This window comes from Helicoverpa zea, chromosome 2 (assembly GCF_022581195.2).
Source record: "Helicoverpa zea isolate HzStark_Cry1AcR chromosome 2, ilHelZeax1.1, whole genome shotgun sequence".
Classification (NCBI taxonomy): domain Eukaryota; kingdom Metazoa; phylum Arthropoda; class Insecta; order Lepidoptera; family Noctuidae; genus Helicoverpa; species Helicoverpa zea.
Genome location: NC_061453.1, coordinates 3,300,832 through 3,318,626, shown reverse-complemented (window position 1 = coordinate 3,318,626; position 17,795 = coordinate 3,300,832). Strand labels below are relative to the sequence as shown.

The window sequence follows — 17,795 nt, the reverse complement described above, 5'->3', positions numbered from 1 at the left end:
GAAATCGATTCACTCTATCAAAAGATATGATTAATTTTGTGAATTCAAGATGTAAAATATTACGACACGCAATCTATTTGTCAAAACTGTACATTTGAATGTTGTACTTATATTAGTTGATCGGCCTATTATTAATATTTACACAGAAAATCACACCTTTATAAGTAACTTCGGAAGAAAAAAAAAATGAAAATTTTGTTTAGCCAAGGTTAAAGTAGCTCCATCTGTGGTAAATAAAATACATCATCAATTTGTCAAAGGAGCGAGGTGGTAAATGACAATATTACCATACATTCTTTATAGAGGATTATTATTTCAACAGATAAAGTTGTGTATTTTCCGTAATTCACCATATTTTAACACGAAGTGTAATTTTTCGATAGACATTTCAATAGTGTTTGTCAGTTTGCCCTGCACATCAAAATCCAACTATAATTATTACCTTGATGAAAAGAAAATTAATAGTTCTCAGCCAAATTTAAAACGGTGCCATCTAAATTATTTTTTGAACATTATGTCAAAAATGATGACTTTAGTGGAACAATTAATTATCATTTAAAGTTACAGATGGAGTTCATATCAGGATTTTTTCATAAACATAGTTTAGCTTATCTTCCACTAATGTGGTGGCCTTAAAACAAATTACTTTGAGTGAGTAGTATTAAGTAGACCTTAATTATTTTTTCTGATACAAAATATGTAAACTTAATCCTAGAAGAAATGAGGATCTATCTCTAGCAAGCGCTGCTAAGCGTGAGGAAGGTAATGTAGGATTCTGTAGCTTTAAAAACAAGCCCAGATACAAAGTGCAGATAAGAAATTGGAGCTCTCTCTATTTAATACCATACACACGTAAAATGCTTTATGCGTCTGAAAACGTACAAATTATGCGCCGCATACCAGAGACATGCTTACTTTCAACTTCTGATCGCAAATACACTGTTCACGATTACGAACAGTCTCAGTAAGACCCGAGCCAAGTCTAAAAACCCTAAAAAACACCTTTTATATAAAACTACGTTTGATGTCATTTAATCACAAAGACAGAATTGTTCTCTGTTGCAAATCCTATCCACCTATATCCTATCCTAATCCAGAATGCATTGCAGGTGTGCATTGCACAAAAACCAATGGTATCCTATTCGAGAAGTCAAAAGAGTTGACCTGCCAACGTCAGCTTCTGCGCTAAGCAAGTGTTCTTAATAGTACCATCAGAATTACATTCATCGTTGAATGAGGTGAATAAATTTTCAGAAACCACAATAACAGTAGGAGCCAAAGCGTATTATCGCTTCATAGAGCTCTGATTGGCCCCAGGTGACCAAGTCAGGTCTGATTTGTTCGTTCATCAGATCTTTGAAAGTGTTTCGGTGGATACTTACTGTCGTCCTGTTTACGTGTGACACAAAATATGGTATATAAACGTCTTCCGCAAGAGCGAAATTTTTCCGGTGTGCGGTAGTGACGCACAGTATACAACACTTATGTTTCTTTTGATTTGCTGGCTCCACCAAGAAATGACAAATTGCGAGCGTACATTCTGAAAATCTTGGCAAAACTACAGGTTTCAAGTACGAACACATGAAGTGGACTCTCACAGATACGTACATTTTGCCTATTCGTGAACTAATGCAAACATTTCGGTGGAGTCCCGGCTTAGGCCTCCCCCACATTAGGCGTGCGCGATCCTCGGGCGTGTGAGTAGCGCGGGCGCCGCGCGTGCGTCGCGAGCGCGTTGCGTGAGCGTCGCGTTTTGCTGCCCTGCGGCATTTGCAGCGCGCTCGCGGCGCGCACGCGCCGCTCTCCTTGACGTTTAACTGCTAAGGCGTTTAGCGGGCGGCGGGGTTAGCAGGCGAAGGGGTAAGAACGCAACTCGAGCGCCGCGTGCTTGCCGCGAGCGCGTCGCTTGCACTCTTCACACATGCCGCAGGGCAGCAAAACGCGACGTTCACGCAGCGCGCTCGCGACGCCCGCGCTACTTACACGCCCGAGGATCGCGCACGCCTAATCTGGGGTCAGCCTTACCATGAGTAAGTGAAACTATCCTACCCTATGCGCCTGCTGATGATGATGACTCATTTTATCATCCATCCAGCTATTCCCCAACTATGTTGGTGTTGGCTTCCAGCCACCGAATCTGTTTGAGTACCAATATTTTGCTTGGAGCGACTACCTATCTACAATCCAGTCAACTACACAAGACGATATCCATATTATGGTAAGACTGACAGACTTTCTGGCTTCTGATTAGTCGCAGCAGCTGCAGAAAATGTACAAATGACAGCTTTGTCAGACTCAAAGCATGTAGACATAGATTATAGCTGTTTCCTGTGAAAATTACTTACGCACCATACGTAATAATTTTCCAAATTGGCTCAATAACGACACAAACTTTACTCCTTTTGTTTAGATAAATGGTCACATCCACAACACAACCTTGATCAATGAATCTATGCGACTGCTAAGTCCTAATCCTAATTATACTGTCACGTGAAAGAATGCACCTACTGGATAAGTAGTATTTTGACGATTCTATATTGCCCACGCAGACGAAGTTGCGGGCAACAGCTAGTGAATTAATAAAACAGTATTTTAATTCATCATGTCTTTTTATTATTTTGTATTTTATAATGAACATGCATTTATTTCTAAATTCAGATTCCAAAACATTCTCCTTGCATAATAGAATGTATTTTTAACTTGATTACACCGAGTTCTGGCAAATTCTTCATGTTGGCTCGCAGCTGCAGTAGAACTGGACTTCCTCTGAACTGCTCCTTTTTGTCCTTCCAGTACTGTAACACAAGCAAAAATTATATGGTGTACCTAATATATAAAATAAATAGAACAACTATTTGCTTGGTGTGGTTTAACTCTCAGTTGTAATTTCAAATGCCTTTATGATTGAATTTGAAGGATAGAGTAAAGTCATTGTATTTGCCTGCTGTTAATACTAATTTAGTACCTAATACATACAAAACATAATGTAGAAGAGTACCTACTATACTTACCATGATTCAATGTAACGGTAAACACACACTATATAGGTTCATAAATGATTATTGTTTACTAACCTTACACCACTGCTCCAATATTTTCATACACCCACTACTTCACTGTTTAGGGCTGTTGTTTTCGGATCATGCATGCATGCTCGCATTCGCAGTACGAGCATGGCCCATCATAATCAAACATGGTTTGCTTTCCAAAAAGCTTACTAGCTCTTCCAGCTGACTCAACGAAGGCAGTGCGTTGCGAGATACTAAAAGATAAATATTTTAGTTAATAGACGTAGTTCACAAAGACTGTATTGTATATTAAAATATAAATGTTACGTATTGTGTACTTACTTTCGATAGTTTTGCACCCAAACTAAAACACAGGACAAGTAGAATGCCGTTGGCTATGGGTACAACTTTTTTTAAAGTCCACTTGACCGCTTAAAGCCATTTAGAGCTTTGAAATCTCGATTCTCGTATTTAAATAAATAAACATACAATCTATTATAGTTATGAGCAAAATGTTTGTTTTGGTTTTGAAGTTTTGAAATGACACAGACTATATATTATACTACATAACCATAACAAATGTCAAAGATTTGAGTCATTATTACGACCTCGATGGCGCAATGGTCATCATGCCGGACCGCCGAACCTGAGGTCCCGGGTTCAATTCCCGGTTCGGTCAACATTTGTGTGATGAGCATGCTTGTTGGCCGTGGTCTGGGTGTTAAGATATGTATTTATAAATATGTATATATGTAGCTATATGTAGTTTATCAGTTGTGTTAGCACCCATAACACAAGTTAATAAATAACTTACCATGGGGCTAACCGACCGTGTGTGAAAAAGGTGTCCCAACAATATTTATTTATATTTATTTATTTATATTTATTATTTTCTATATCGAAAATGATATAATTAATTAAATATTCGTTGCATAACGAATAAAATGTGGTTTAAACATACATATTATGCATTTACATTGATTTAAAATGTCGAAATAACGCCAAAAAACGTTAGTCGAGATTTTCTCGATTATACTTTAAATGGAATTTCGGCAACACTATAAACATCTTAGCCATCATCGTTGTTCGTCAGATCGTCGACGAGTTTTTTTGCTTAGCGAATACGGTTTTTATCAACGTTGTTTTTAAAAGCGATGTCTACGATGCGACATCTGTGAACTCGTCGTTGTTAGCATCGATGATGTGTTTGTTACAGAATCGCATGGCTGATAGCTATGATCGGCTGTTTATTATATCGCTAAGAATCATGCTTTGTTCAAATTACTTATCATAGAGTCCACACTGCAGACCTTAAGTCGGCCGATAGCTACATTGAGCTCACAAACCCAGTATGAAGGAAGATGTATGGTAGTATGCACATTAGAAAGATCAAGTATTTAGCCGTTATCAGACCTACTGATAACTCTGAATGGACTTAAGATTTTACTAAAAACATATTTTTGTCAACAATATAAATCAAGTTTTTTAAGTTTGTCTACTGTAAGTATTTTAAGTGTGTCTACTCTAAGTAGACGACCTTTAAGCGACTTTTACTTCTTATTGTGTCAGGAAGAGTTCGGTAGTAATATTCCACATTTTATTTATTGATTGTTTACCAATTTGAGATAAGATAGTGTCTAGTGTGGAGATAGGTTATGATTAATTTGGTAAGTACTAGACAAAAATATCTTCAAGAAGTATGTACTCGGAAATAGCCTGTGAAGCTCGAAAGATCGTGTCTCTATTTAGCACATGTCACCCATGATTATTCTCACTGTAGCTGGCTGTACTGCTTAACTTGTCAGAATTATGAATCGTCTTAACAAACGCCATACTCTGTAGATACTATTTCATTGCTTCAAAAACAAAAGCCCATTTGACAGGAGAGTAAATCTTTCTTCCATTGTTCTAAAAGAGAACTTCAACTGTCAAAAAGTTGATTTTGGAATGTCTTATCTATGAGAAAGTGCCCTGAGCCTGTTAGCGAAATGATCAACGATTGTTTTTATTTGACGTACAATGTGTCAGTATAATAAGTATATAATAATAATCAGTATAATAAGAGTCCGCACACCGCAGAGTAAACAGTCGCCCGACAGTTGACACGATGTTTGAAAAGATTTGGTTTCTAAAAAAAATCGTGAATTCAATCAGTTTTTAGTCGGTCTGATACCGGCAAAATACCTGTAGCAGACAGAACAAAATGCCCGATATGGTTAAAACTGCTATTGCGATTCAATTTCTATTCAATTTTGACATTATTAACTTAGGAGAATCGTAATAGTGTGTACTACCATTCATTTCCATACTCATTTATGAGCCTGAAAAAACTATCGGCCGACTAAAAGTTTGCAGTGTACGGGTACTCTTAATAAGATTTATTGGTGATATCCATCTAAATATCTGTTGGATGTTTCTTTTTCTAAAACTAGTTTGAGCTCCGTGATTCGATTTGTTCTGTGTCTAATGTTTTTAGGAGTGTCAGTGTGATAGATCGGAGTTTTCATTTTGAAAGTTGTAACACATTTTTAACTTTGGTAACTTAACTATACTGCTAAATGCACCTAGTCGAATACATAAAATGTATATATCTATACTTATTTCCAACTGAACCGCAAAGCAGCCAATTCCAATATTTCGCATTTATTTACGACTCTATTAAAAGCCACATGAATGCGCCGGCGCAGCTAAATCACAACAGATTGAACGCGTTCACTTAAATACCCATTTAATGATCCAGATACATGCTGAACATACCAACGAGTGTGTTTAATTACAAATTAAAAGCTTGGAGCATTTAACTAGCTGGAGACGCCATTGCCGTACATTCCTTTCTGCTAAATGATGGTACCAGAGCGTTTCATATTTGAAATGTTTGTGTGTGTGTGTCAACTTAAGGGGAACTTGTAACTTGCGTGAATAATATGATAAAAACTACATGAGAGATCTAGCATAACAATGATCGAAAGTGCACGAGAGCTATCACTATTTTTTCCTTCATCTCGCACCCGCGCATAAATTAAGTAGCAGAATTTCATAGAGATTCGTATTCATGGCGTCTCCGCTAGTTATATGCTCTAATATTAAAATTACACTTATTCTGATTCGCCGTAGATTTCGTAACGAAAGTGGAGCCATTTCCTCATTTTCCCGTTAGCTTAGTTTTTTCCTCGGTCTACGGAAACCTTACGATATGAGTTAAACGCTGACCGCCTTATTCTGTAACGTGTAACATTCCGCGCGTATTCGACAAATGATACTTTAACTATTTGTTCACGGATTAGGGGAAACGTGTGAAGAGGATTAGAGAGCTGTAATGTGATATGATCGAATATAGTGTGTGTTTGTTTGATTTGAACTCGTGAACTAGTTTTGGTTCACACTTTGTCAGCAAGATTTGAGACAGTCATGTCATTATTTTGTTTTGTGTGGGGTTTTTGTCTCACAGTGCGAAATTCAGGTCTTTTTTTTATGTTGATGACACTTATATGAAGAACATAGCATCGTGGTATGCGTTAGGCGGTTTATAACTTCTATTAAATCCGCACGAACATTTAACATACGAACAATGCCCGACCGCACGGCGAACCTGTCGAATTCGTGGATTCCACAGAGGTTGGCCAGGATGGTGGGCTGTAAGTAGTGAATCGTCTCACAAACACTAACAGCATTATCTAGTCCAGAATAAGTACGCTTGACTTTCCCGCGTGATTCGCGACCGCAGCGTTTCTAGGCTTTACCGGTAATGCAGCACATTTGTGGGTTTATGCCGTTTATGCAGGTTTCCACGAGAACAATGCCTTAATCCAGCCGTTCCCAAATGGGGTTCCGCGGAACCCTGAGGTTCCGTGACAGGCCCTCAGGGGTTCCGTGGAAAATTCAAGATTTCCATATGGTAAATCGTTTCACTTTTGACAATATTATATTATTATTCATTTTCAATTAAATTGTTTTAAATATTGCATTCCAAAATTCCATTTTGGCACCATGTAGGTTGGTACCACTCGGGAGTGTAAGTCTCGTACTTTCGCGACAAGTGGCGGGGGAAGGCCACGGCAGCAGATAATTAAATTCCGTTTTTTAACAAATTGTAGATTAACTTAATAACTCCAGGTCTTCGGCAATTGGCAAAAGTAGGTAGCGAGGCTTATTTCATCGCCAGGATTATACGTTTTCATACATTTGACAGGACGTGAAATGAAACGGCATACGAGTATTTCCAGTGGCTATTTTTACCATGAATCAAAGTGTGACATTATTTCCAATTTTTGCACCTCCGCGAATCCGAAAATTTCGCGCTCGCTTCGCTCGCGACTCCATGTTACGTGTGATGCTTTTAGGTTCGTTTCATTGCTCAAGTATCCAACACCGAAAAAATTTCGCGCTCTTGCGTCGAGTTTTCCTTTGATGTTTATTTATTATTCCTCTGGTTCAGAAAAAGCAATAGCGCTTTCTTCGCTAGCTGCTTATTCATTTGCATTTGCTTTTTTTGTGGATTGTACTTTTTGAGACCTTATTAATTTACAGTGGTTTTGTTTATTTTGTGTAGGTACTTAAACTAAAAAAAATTCGCGCTCGCTTCGCTCGCGATACCGGCTACCACTGAATGTCTTTCAATGCTAGCGGGTGCTTGGAATTTCTTCTTTTAGTTAAAAAAAATCGCGCTCGCTTGCCTCGCACCTGTACAAACCCAATCTATTTCTTTTTGCGTTTACTTTGTCAGTCTTCAAACTGAAAACTATTCACATAATACACAAAGTCAAGGGCGGCTAAATTGTTTTCTGGCCCTTGTGGCAGCAGGGCTACCCTGCTACGCCTGAGTTTAATGAATATGTCTCTAACCATATAACCATTTGGTGCGCTACCACACGCCACGAGCCGTACCTAAGTGTATTTACGTTTTTAGTTTACTTCTTACTTAAGGTAAGGTTCCGCCGAAAAATGGTGAAACGAAAAGGGTTCCGAAGCTAAAAGAATTCGGGAACCGCTGCCTTAATCTATAGCTAATAATGTTAGATACCGCAAACGAGAAGCGACGTTTACAATACGGGTACCTACACCATTGAATAGATTGATCCGTGGCATAAAGATTATGAGAATAGTGAAGAATACATTTTAGGCTGTGTCACTTATTTCAAACTGTGCTCGTGCTATTTTCTCTTGGTATATTCATTTATTTACTATAAAATGAAACTAATTAATTAGAACAAGAAACATACAGATATAAGTTTGCATATAAATCAAATCCAACAAGAAAAAGTAAAAATCTAACAAACATTAAAGTTTCAAAGATTACCTACTACAAATGCAACATATTTCAACACAACACAATCTTATAAAATAAGTCTTAATTGACAAAGCAATTTCCTTAACGCGGCTAACACTGTTTCAGCGAATTGTGAGGTAACATTGCATATTCTGCAATAATGCAGTTGAGATGACGACTAATAAAAGGAGCATTGTGATGTGAAATTTGTATGAGGTGGTTGCTTCTTGCAAGTCAAGTGAGAGGAGGACTCTCGATAAGGATGTAAAGGAATATGATTCTGAATCAGGAGAATTAATAAATGCTGCAAAAATAAAAAGGTTATGATAGAGAAAGTATGTAGGTCTATGAATAAGATAGTAAAGTCCAAGCACCGCTCACTAAATAACGAACTATAGAAGAAGTTTGATGTCGATAAACTTAAAAGGGACTCTACATACAAATCCTTCGCAGAACGAAGCTTACACATTTGACCGATCATTTGTTTTGGAAAAAAAAAACTTTATGTACAGCTAGAGACAAAATTCAACAAGAAAGTCCACGATATTAAGTTTCAGATTATTTCCAAATCTCCTAAAATCGCAAGATCATTTTGGCTGCAGCAACGAAGTTAACAGCTTCGATTCAAATTACCGTTAAGGTGCTAACGTAAGCATGCAGTATATGCCTACACAAATCCCTGGAATAGCATTCTGTTGAATGGCCCTAAGATCACTTTAAAACATACCACAAAATTCCTTGTGGGTTTGACTGGCATCAGGCCAAAAACGGCTGTGTTGGAATGCATCATTGTTTTAGCTAGTTTCCTTACTATATTGCTTCCGAAATACAATTTGTTTTATTTTTATGGAGTGGTTCCAATGATTTACTACTTAAGTTGCGGTTTGTGTATCATCATCTATATGTACTTAACTTTCTCCTGTAGTATGTATTCTTCAATTTCCTTCCTATACCCATTCCGTTCGATATTGAAACAACTTTAGTTTCTAGATGCTAGCAAAAATCTGTTGCAGTGTCCTGAAATGACAACAGTCAAAGCAAACACACGATCACAATCAAGGTCATAGAAGAAATACACAATCCTACAAATAAATCATACAAACAACTGTTTGGAACAGATAAACTAGATGACGTTTTGTTTGAACGTCATTGGCTTGAGATTGCAGCAAATAATAGTTTCGCGAAAATGTTCCCCGCGATCAATCATACTCTGACACTCTATTTCGGCTTATTGGACGATTCGCACGAATTTAACTCGCACAAAACGTGCGAATCGACTCCTTTAAAACATAATTTATTTTTTCTGTAGTCGATTCGCACGAATTTCATTTATTGGCGTGCGAATCGACACCCTCACAAATATGTAGTAGGCTATTCGCACACGTTTCATTTTAAGGTTTTAAAAAATTAAAGTACAGTCGTGTTCAGCCATCACTGAAATAATAAAAAAAAATCGAAGTTTAAACAGCAGATATTTATTTGAAAGTAAGAAAGATCTGTATGGAATAAGTGATAATAATAATTACTTAAAACGTGGTATATGTAAATTTTTACCTTTGGTCTTAGCATGTGAATATATAGGCTATAGCCTTCCTCGATAAATGGGCTATCTAACACTGAAAGAATTTTTCAAATCGGACCAGTAGCTCCTGAGATTAGCGCGTTCAAACAAGCAAACTCTTCAGCTTTATAATATTAGTACCTATGGATTACGCGGTTAGTGGAGTAGCAGTTTGTTAGTGACACTTATTTATTATTCTGTGTTCGATATTTGCTCATTTTTAATCCTCAAACCACGAGCTTACAAGATGTTCAGTACTTAATTCAGTAGTTTTAATTTTAATACAGATCATCATCCTCCTGCCCTTATCCCAATTTTATTTGGGGTCGGTGCAGCAAGTTTTCTCCTTCCATACTCTTCTGTCTGCCGTCTTCTCACAAGTAACATTCTTTCTTACCATATCTACTTTCACATAATCCATCCATCGTTTCTTTGGTCTTCCTCTTCCACTATATCCGTCCACATTCATACTCATCATCTTTCTCACTACATGATTCTCATTCCTCCGCATCACATGCCCATACCATGACAGCCTGTTTCCACTCAGTTTTTCTGATACCGGCGCTACTTTCAAACTTCCTCTTATATACTCATTCCTCACTCTATCCATTCGCGTAACGCCACATAGACCTCTTAATATTCTCATCTCTGCCGCATGCAATTGTCTTTCATTCGTCGCTTTTGTGGGCCAGCACTCTGATCCATACAAGACAGCAGGTCTGACCATACTCTTGTAAATTGTTGATTATAGATTGTGTTTCTATTTTCTCTCTGTTACGAGTAAAACATATTTGACCTTACTACTTCTGTGCTCAAGTGTACTTTATCGTAACTGCATTTCATAAAAAAACAACATGTGTGCGAATAGCCTACTACATATTTGTGAGGGTGTCGATTCGCACGCCAATAAATGAAATTCGTGCGAATCGACTACAGAAAAAATAATATGTTTTAAAGGAGTCGATTCGCACGTTTTGTGCGAGTTAAATTCGTGCGAATCGTCCAATAAGCCTCTATTTCAACAGTCCCAAATAAAACGTAAACAGTTCACTCAAACACAAAAGATATTTCATACAGAAGATAAATAAAGCACGAGCAAAGATTCAGTGCCAGATTTGAAAGGAATTTCCAAATACCTGATCCAAATTCACAAATTGATGGAATATTAGAACAAAAGACGATTTATGATGATACAGATATTGATATGAAGTCCCTAAAACTAGAACAATAAATTATAATACTGGCCAACAGCCAGAAAGCTGTTTATATTCTTACATCACTTTTCACAATGAATTTAAGGAGCTGTTAATGTTACGCAAAAGAAAAATAGATTCTGTAGTGTTAGGATTTCATGATTTGTCTATGAGATTCAGCATAAATTAATTCAGAGGTGGAACATCCATCGAACATTATGACATTTTAATTTGTAAGGCTAATTAGTATGCTTTATTTTAGTGGCAGCGTTGATACTTAGGTGATCTAAATGTATATTTACAATTCTAATAATAGCAGATATCTATTTACGAGTTACATCATACGACACTTTGCTCAAATTATGATATTTATCATTCGTGTCCTAGTAACCTTTAATATTTCTGTTAGGAGCTGACGCACTTGCAGTTTGGCTCATTTCATCTTTTACTCACACTCTTCAATCATTGATACCTTTGAAGACATGCTCACTATTTACGACACCTATTTCAGCTCAATTTGAATCACATGTCCTTGCTAATGATCTGAATTACATTAGAATAAAAATAGAGCTCACGTGGTTTTACTATCAGTGCGATCTCACTAAGAATTGTTATCAGAACGAAGAATCTAAATACTGAAGCGAAAAAATAGGACCATGAACTATTCACAAAGGTTAAAAGCAGTAAGTTTATCGCTCAAGATCCGTTAGCAGCGACAACAGAACGCATAGACAAGAAACCTCTACAGCGCATTATTTTTACATTAACTTTTACAATGGAAATGCTGTTTTTATAATCGCACAACTTGATTGTAGAATCATTTAATGTCTATCTAATGACGACGCGTCCAATCGGGAATTATAATGTATGTGAATGAATTTCTAAAAGGCTTGAAGAAACGTTCAATTGCATAGAACGGAGGAAGCACTGCAGATATCTTTTGTTAAACTTTCAATCTTTGCTATGATAGGTATGTTAAGGAAAGAGAAATCTTTTATTGTTGTAAATGAAGCAATAAATGTAAATAGTGAACATTTCAATCATCGAAATTGAAATGATAGTACAGACACAAGAGAACAGGTAAAAACTTTACCAAGCAATGTAGCTAATATCCATGAAAATGTTGAATATTACAAAACAAACGAAACAGTAGAAACTATTACAATATTTCACGTTTGAAATCGTCAATCAAAAGTATGAAATTGTTATTACGAGTAAAAGCGTTCCTACGTGATCCACAAGTTTGTTTTTTTTTTTTCAATAATCTAATTTGGGCATAGACTCACGCACTACTTTTTCTGTGCCTTGCCATACTTTCTCTGTTTACTATGGCGTGCTGTAATTCTACGTAAGTAAGGTAATCGTGATCTGGCTTAACAATAAATTCGGCAGTAATACCGTTAATGGAGAGAATGTTTTGAGTAACTGTATTATACCTGAATAACGGTCAAAGGTCACCGATTTGATATGTTATGGCTCTGCTGTAATCTAAAGAATATTGTTCAGAGAGTTTTTGTTATCATAAGCAGTTATGATATCGATTGTGGCAATCATAACATTGTCGAGCTGAGAAGATATATTAGATAAGGTTGGTGATGTATTGGTGCCAATGGCGAATGATATTTTGCTTGAGTGAAATCCCAAAAATTGGTAGTACTCGAAGATAATTTTGCATAGCATCTCTGAACAGAAATAGGTAATACAGAATTCAATATTTTGAACCCCGTTTGGGAAGTTTCATGATTCAAAACGATCTTAAACTGATATTATGGAATTATGCTTACGTGTGTATGACAACAGGTATGATTCAGAAGCCACAATGTATCCGGAACCTACTATATGTACCTATGACGCGAAATAAAAATATTTACATACCTATCTAGTCATCTCAGAACCGCATAGGTAATATTTGTTCACTGGCATGCACCCAAAATACCTTAAAGACAACAGGTAAGCAGGCTGCAAGACATCTGTCTGAACAGGTTCCAAAGTTTCCTATTTGGACATAGGAATGTCCTCTTAATTGTTACCAAATGAGCCAATGCACGTACAACTGGTTCCCAGCCCGTAAATCTAGTTTCGCGTTTGTCGATTCAGTTTCCGTTCAAGGGGCAGCAGGCAAAAGCACAGCTGAGGCGCGGCGATGGCGTCTGGCGTTTTTTACAGCAATAGATATCGGAGACGGAGAGATCGCAGCGCGCGCGCCACCGCGGCCGGCCGCCAGTCAGCCGCCGCTCCCCGCCGCGCGCGCGCGTATGCCGAAGGACACGACACCTGCCGTGTACCGCACGACCAACCGTTATCGCCCTAAATGACCAACTAATGGACGAACGAAGAGGTAGTCCATGCATGATTGTGCTAACAGTGTGAACTAGCTGGTGGAGTGCAGTGTTGTGTTGATGTCCAAATGGAGGAGGTCCGGATTTCGGATTGGCCCGAGCCGCCGGGCTCCCATGCATGGCTCCCTGCTTATGGTTTCCAGCATGACTTAATGGATAAGGATGACTATTATGGCACCAACGGTGAGTGCCGTGCAGCCTAGACCTTTAGGTGCATTCGAAACTTGGAATCTGAATGTCGTGTCGTTAAGTTCGGCACAGTCGTGACTCTGTTGTGATGAAACAGGCTGTTTGATTTGCTAAACTGCTTGGCAGATTGCTTTGTTTGTGACTTTTAACTGTACAGACGAAGTCATTTCAGTCATTAACTGGCCAGAACCACTTTAAGAACACACGTTTACGTACGTGCAGGTTTCGCAACTCGTTTCCTTCAATTAAATTGGATCGTTATCAGATCTGCTGCTGACCCATTCTTTACCAAAACAGTTGTTAGTTAAGTCAGTTAACTGACCGGTGTTGTTGTAACTGGCGGTCGGTGCAAAAAATGGCTTCGTTTGAACGCAACGTTTTTGTGTCCATGTTGACTCACTTGCATTATGCAGAAAGTACAATGTCAAATGTTGTTCTTCCTAACTAACAAATTAACTGTCCATCACTGTCCAAAGTAAGGAAGTGTTTACTTTTTCTACGTCCGTGTTACAGTTAGACAAATAATGTTGTCGGTCGCAGAGTTACATGAACATTTTGCTGTTTTGAGGTGGTAAAAAGTATAATTAAGCGACTCTTTGTTGGGCAAAAACAATACATACGTGAATAAACTATATTAAGTAATTCATTGTTGGGTTGATTGCAGATTAAAGTATTGTTAACGAAAATAATAATTATAATGATGCGTATTAAAGCAACAATGGTCTTCTTGCTGACCTGACGCAACCAAAAAGTAAACGATGTGAAAATTTCGTGGTTCCCACACAACCACAAAGAAAGATATCAATAAAATAGTAAACAATGTGGATTAGACCGAAAGTTGTCGACTGTCGTATAAAATAAACATTTGTAAAATGTAACGTGAATGGGGAGACATTAATATTCAAGTCTGAATAGATATCGCTCGTATGAACTAGAAAAAGAAAATTAAAAATCATTTACACCGTTGCCGGTTACAATTTGCTCTAAGGAAATTATGGCATTCTTTTCTTAAAATAGGAATATGCACCACAAGAGACTGTAGGCCAGGGTAACTTTTATTAAACAGACAATTAAAATTAACTTTCCAAGATAGGGCTGAATCGATACCGAAGGATGTTTTTTCTAATAAACACAAACTTAACATTACTTAAGAGAAGTTTTTTCCCACAGACCTACTTTCCAATAATACAGTCCTACTGTATCAACGTAGAACAATGATCTTTTCGAAAATATCAGAGCGACCAGAGAGAGCGTTTGTAAAATTCGAGGGAAACAGCAATCATTCAATTTAATCGTAGATCGCATTTTTATTCCAATCTCTTTGCAGAGAAAATCGGAGAAAGTATGTAATTAGTAACTAAGATGTATGAAGTTTTATTACAAATCATTGGTTTTATACGCTTCTTTAATTACTTGAAGGGATATCATCTTTCTTTACTTTCGATGTTTCGTAAAAGTAACTTCAGACAGTTCAATTGATATCGCAAATCTCTTTGAAACGTTTATAATAAGATGAAAGCGGTATTTTGAAGAATCTAATTCAAGTTTATTCTTTTCGTTCGTATTTATTGTTTTCTTGGATTGAATCTCATTCAAGTCTCCTTGACTTGAAGTTGAAATTTCGTCCATCATCAATTTGTATTCCTTCATTTTACATCGTATCCACAGAACTGTGTCAAATTCTTAATCTTTCTTCGTCTAGAGATTTCTTATTTCTAACCACCTTCCCAAAAGGTGGAGGTTCTCAATTCGGATGTTTGTTTTTTTAATGATTTTTACACCTATTCCAATTCCTCAATTAAGCGATAAAATCTTGCAAATACACGTGTTTATCCTTTATGTTTATATCGTGTAAAAAAGTCAAAAAATCCGCCATTTGGTCAATGTCCTCATAAGATATTCAAACATCGCCCACAACTGAGATTACAGTGACGTCACCGCTCAACTTTCCACAATATTATTCATGTTATTCACAGTTAATATGGTACTAAGACAGTTTTATAGCATTTTCTTGTACATCGAGAAATATCTCTTTTACTTGATCTTGAGTATTTAAGACTCTCTTGGTTGGTTGAGTAGTGAAATACTTTTTTACAGTAAATACCAAAGAAATTGATGTTGATGCTACTGAATCAAAAGTTTGCGTGAAAGCAGTAACGTAGTTTCATTTAATGTTCTCTTCTAACTATTACTCAGTTACTGAGATAGTCTCGAAAATTCTGTGATAGAAGTTGAGCCGAAGGAAAAGTCACGGAAATAAGTATCAACAATTAGATAAAATTTAAAAAATACTGTAATTAGAAAAGTTTGTCTGAATAGAGCAAAGCACTGGGGAATGGCAAAAAAATATTTTCCTAACATACTTCCTCTAGCAACAATTCGATTTAAACCAAAGCTTATAAAGAATGTAAAACACTATGACCTACAGATATTATTTTTACGCCAGCTTATAATTACTGCGCCGAACCTTGCAATCTAGAAATCCTTGTGAACTAACAAGAACCATTATTAATGTATACCCACGTTAATAGTTATACCAACCAAAGTTGTTCTAAGTGAACCTGCTTAGAACTTAAAATGCCCTTCACTGCTACAAAATATAGCCTTAGATCAGTGGTTCTTAACCTTTTTGACATGAGGGACCACTTTGACTAAAGTTTGTCTTGCCGGGGACCACCCCATCGGTTCACCTGAACTGAGAGCTCTTTGATAAATGCGCGAGCGAAGCGAGCGCGGAATTTTTATCGGGCTTAAACCAAATATTACGTAAAATTTAGCCCAAATGTACTTAACTTTTTGTTTGTTGAAATGCAAAAATAAGGGCATAAAGTTTCTGAATACGCGAGCGAAGCGAGCGCGAAATTTTAATTATTTTTTAAGACTCAAAACCAAAATTACGTAAAATGTTGCGAAAACCCGCGCGCGCATAGATAAGTCGATAAAAATAAAGTTAGATAACTAACAGCAACGTCGCGAAGCAAAGCTTCGCGGACCACTTGTATGTCTCCAGGGACCACCAGTGGTCCGCGGACCACCGGTTAAGAACCACTGCCTTAGATCATTAATATATTCCTATAAGTTAAATTAGAAGAAATAATGTTTATTGAAAATCAGTCTCATATTAGTATCACTTTCATATTCGTATCCAGCATTGAAATTGGTTACAAAACATTCGATATAATGATGTTCCTTTAATTACAGGAATAATAAATAAGCTGACAGCTTAATTTCCATACTTCGGATCTCCAATCCTAGAAATTAAGTATCCATGTTAATTGCTTCGACTACATGGACAAGCAATTTAGACTCTACACTATACAGAATAGCATTCAAAATTATTTGGTAAGCTGCGTTCTGCCACAAGTAAATGAAGTCTGTAATGCAAAATATTAGGTGATTAACCTTATCCTGGGACTAGAAATTCCGATCAATAATTACATTACCTTAATTGCAATAAAATGCCACTGAGCGCATACCACGAATACCTTCGGAAATATGTTGCACTGTTTTTAGGACGAATTCGTTTCAAATATAACCTAGAAACACAAAAACCTACAATAAGATGTCAAACAACATGAAACAGTCATGCACAATACAACGAGAATTTCAATTAAAACATAAAGCAACATTTTACGTTGAATTTTTATGACGGCAAGCCGGCCCCGTCGCGTTATAAATTCCACATGGGACCGAGTGTAGAAGCATGCGGTCGGACCAGTCTCCCGCCCTAAAGGTCATTTCTTATCCGTAGGCGAATCGCATGCTTGGGACAGCGCAGCCGTGTCCCTTCGTCCAGCATACTCACCATGGAATCCTGATATTTCATGAATGTCAAAAAACTGTTCTGAAATAGTGCTAAATAGTGCCCAAAGGAAAAAAATAGTGCTCTTGTACTTGCGAAGTTATAGCCATAGTTCGATGAGTATGCTGGACGAAGGTTTCGCCCAGCATACTCACCTCCGTCCGGAGAATCTGTATACGCTTCAAACATAATTCATACTTCAAAAAATAGTTCCCAAATAGTGCCAAACGGTGCCCAAAAAGAAAAAACAGTGCTCGAATAACTTCGGAGTTATAGGCTTCGTTCAGTGAGTATGCTGGGCGTAGGTTCTACGCCCAGCATACTCAACTCAGTGCGCGAATATCGAACGAGCTATAGGTACAATTTACGTCTCAAAAAATTGTGCTTGAAATAGTGCCCAATATCAGTCCAATTTTTGCTTGACTTTTGACCTAGAA

At 37.3% G+C, this 17,795-nt stretch overlaps 1 protein-coding gene and 1 long non-coding RNA gene across 2 annotated transcripts in view; one reads left to right on the top strand and one right to left on the bottom strand.

Moving 5' to 3' along the window:
• Positions 1-2,590: 2,590 nt before the first annotated feature.
• LOC124640886 lies at positions 2,591-3,469 on the bottom strand. The gene is made up of 3 exons (XR_006985609.1): positions 3,351-3,469; positions 3,075-3,262; positions 2,591-2,795 (listed from the first exon to the last, which is right to left on the bottom strand). It is a non-coding gene; the product is annotated as an uncharacterized LOC124640886 (long non-coding RNA).
• Positions 3,470-13,256: 9,787 nt separating this feature from the next.
• Positions 13,257-17,795, top strand: part of LOC124641613 (serine/arginine repetitive matrix protein 2) — a 107,786-nt gene continuing 103,247 nt past the window's right edge. Inside the window, exon 1 of the mRNA XM_047179768.1 lies at positions 13,257-13,550. Within this exon, the coding sequence (XP_047035724.1) occupies positions 13,436-13,550 (115 nt within the window). The 5' untranslated portion in view covers positions 13,257-13,435. The remainder of the gene's footprint in view (positions 13,551-17,795) is intronic.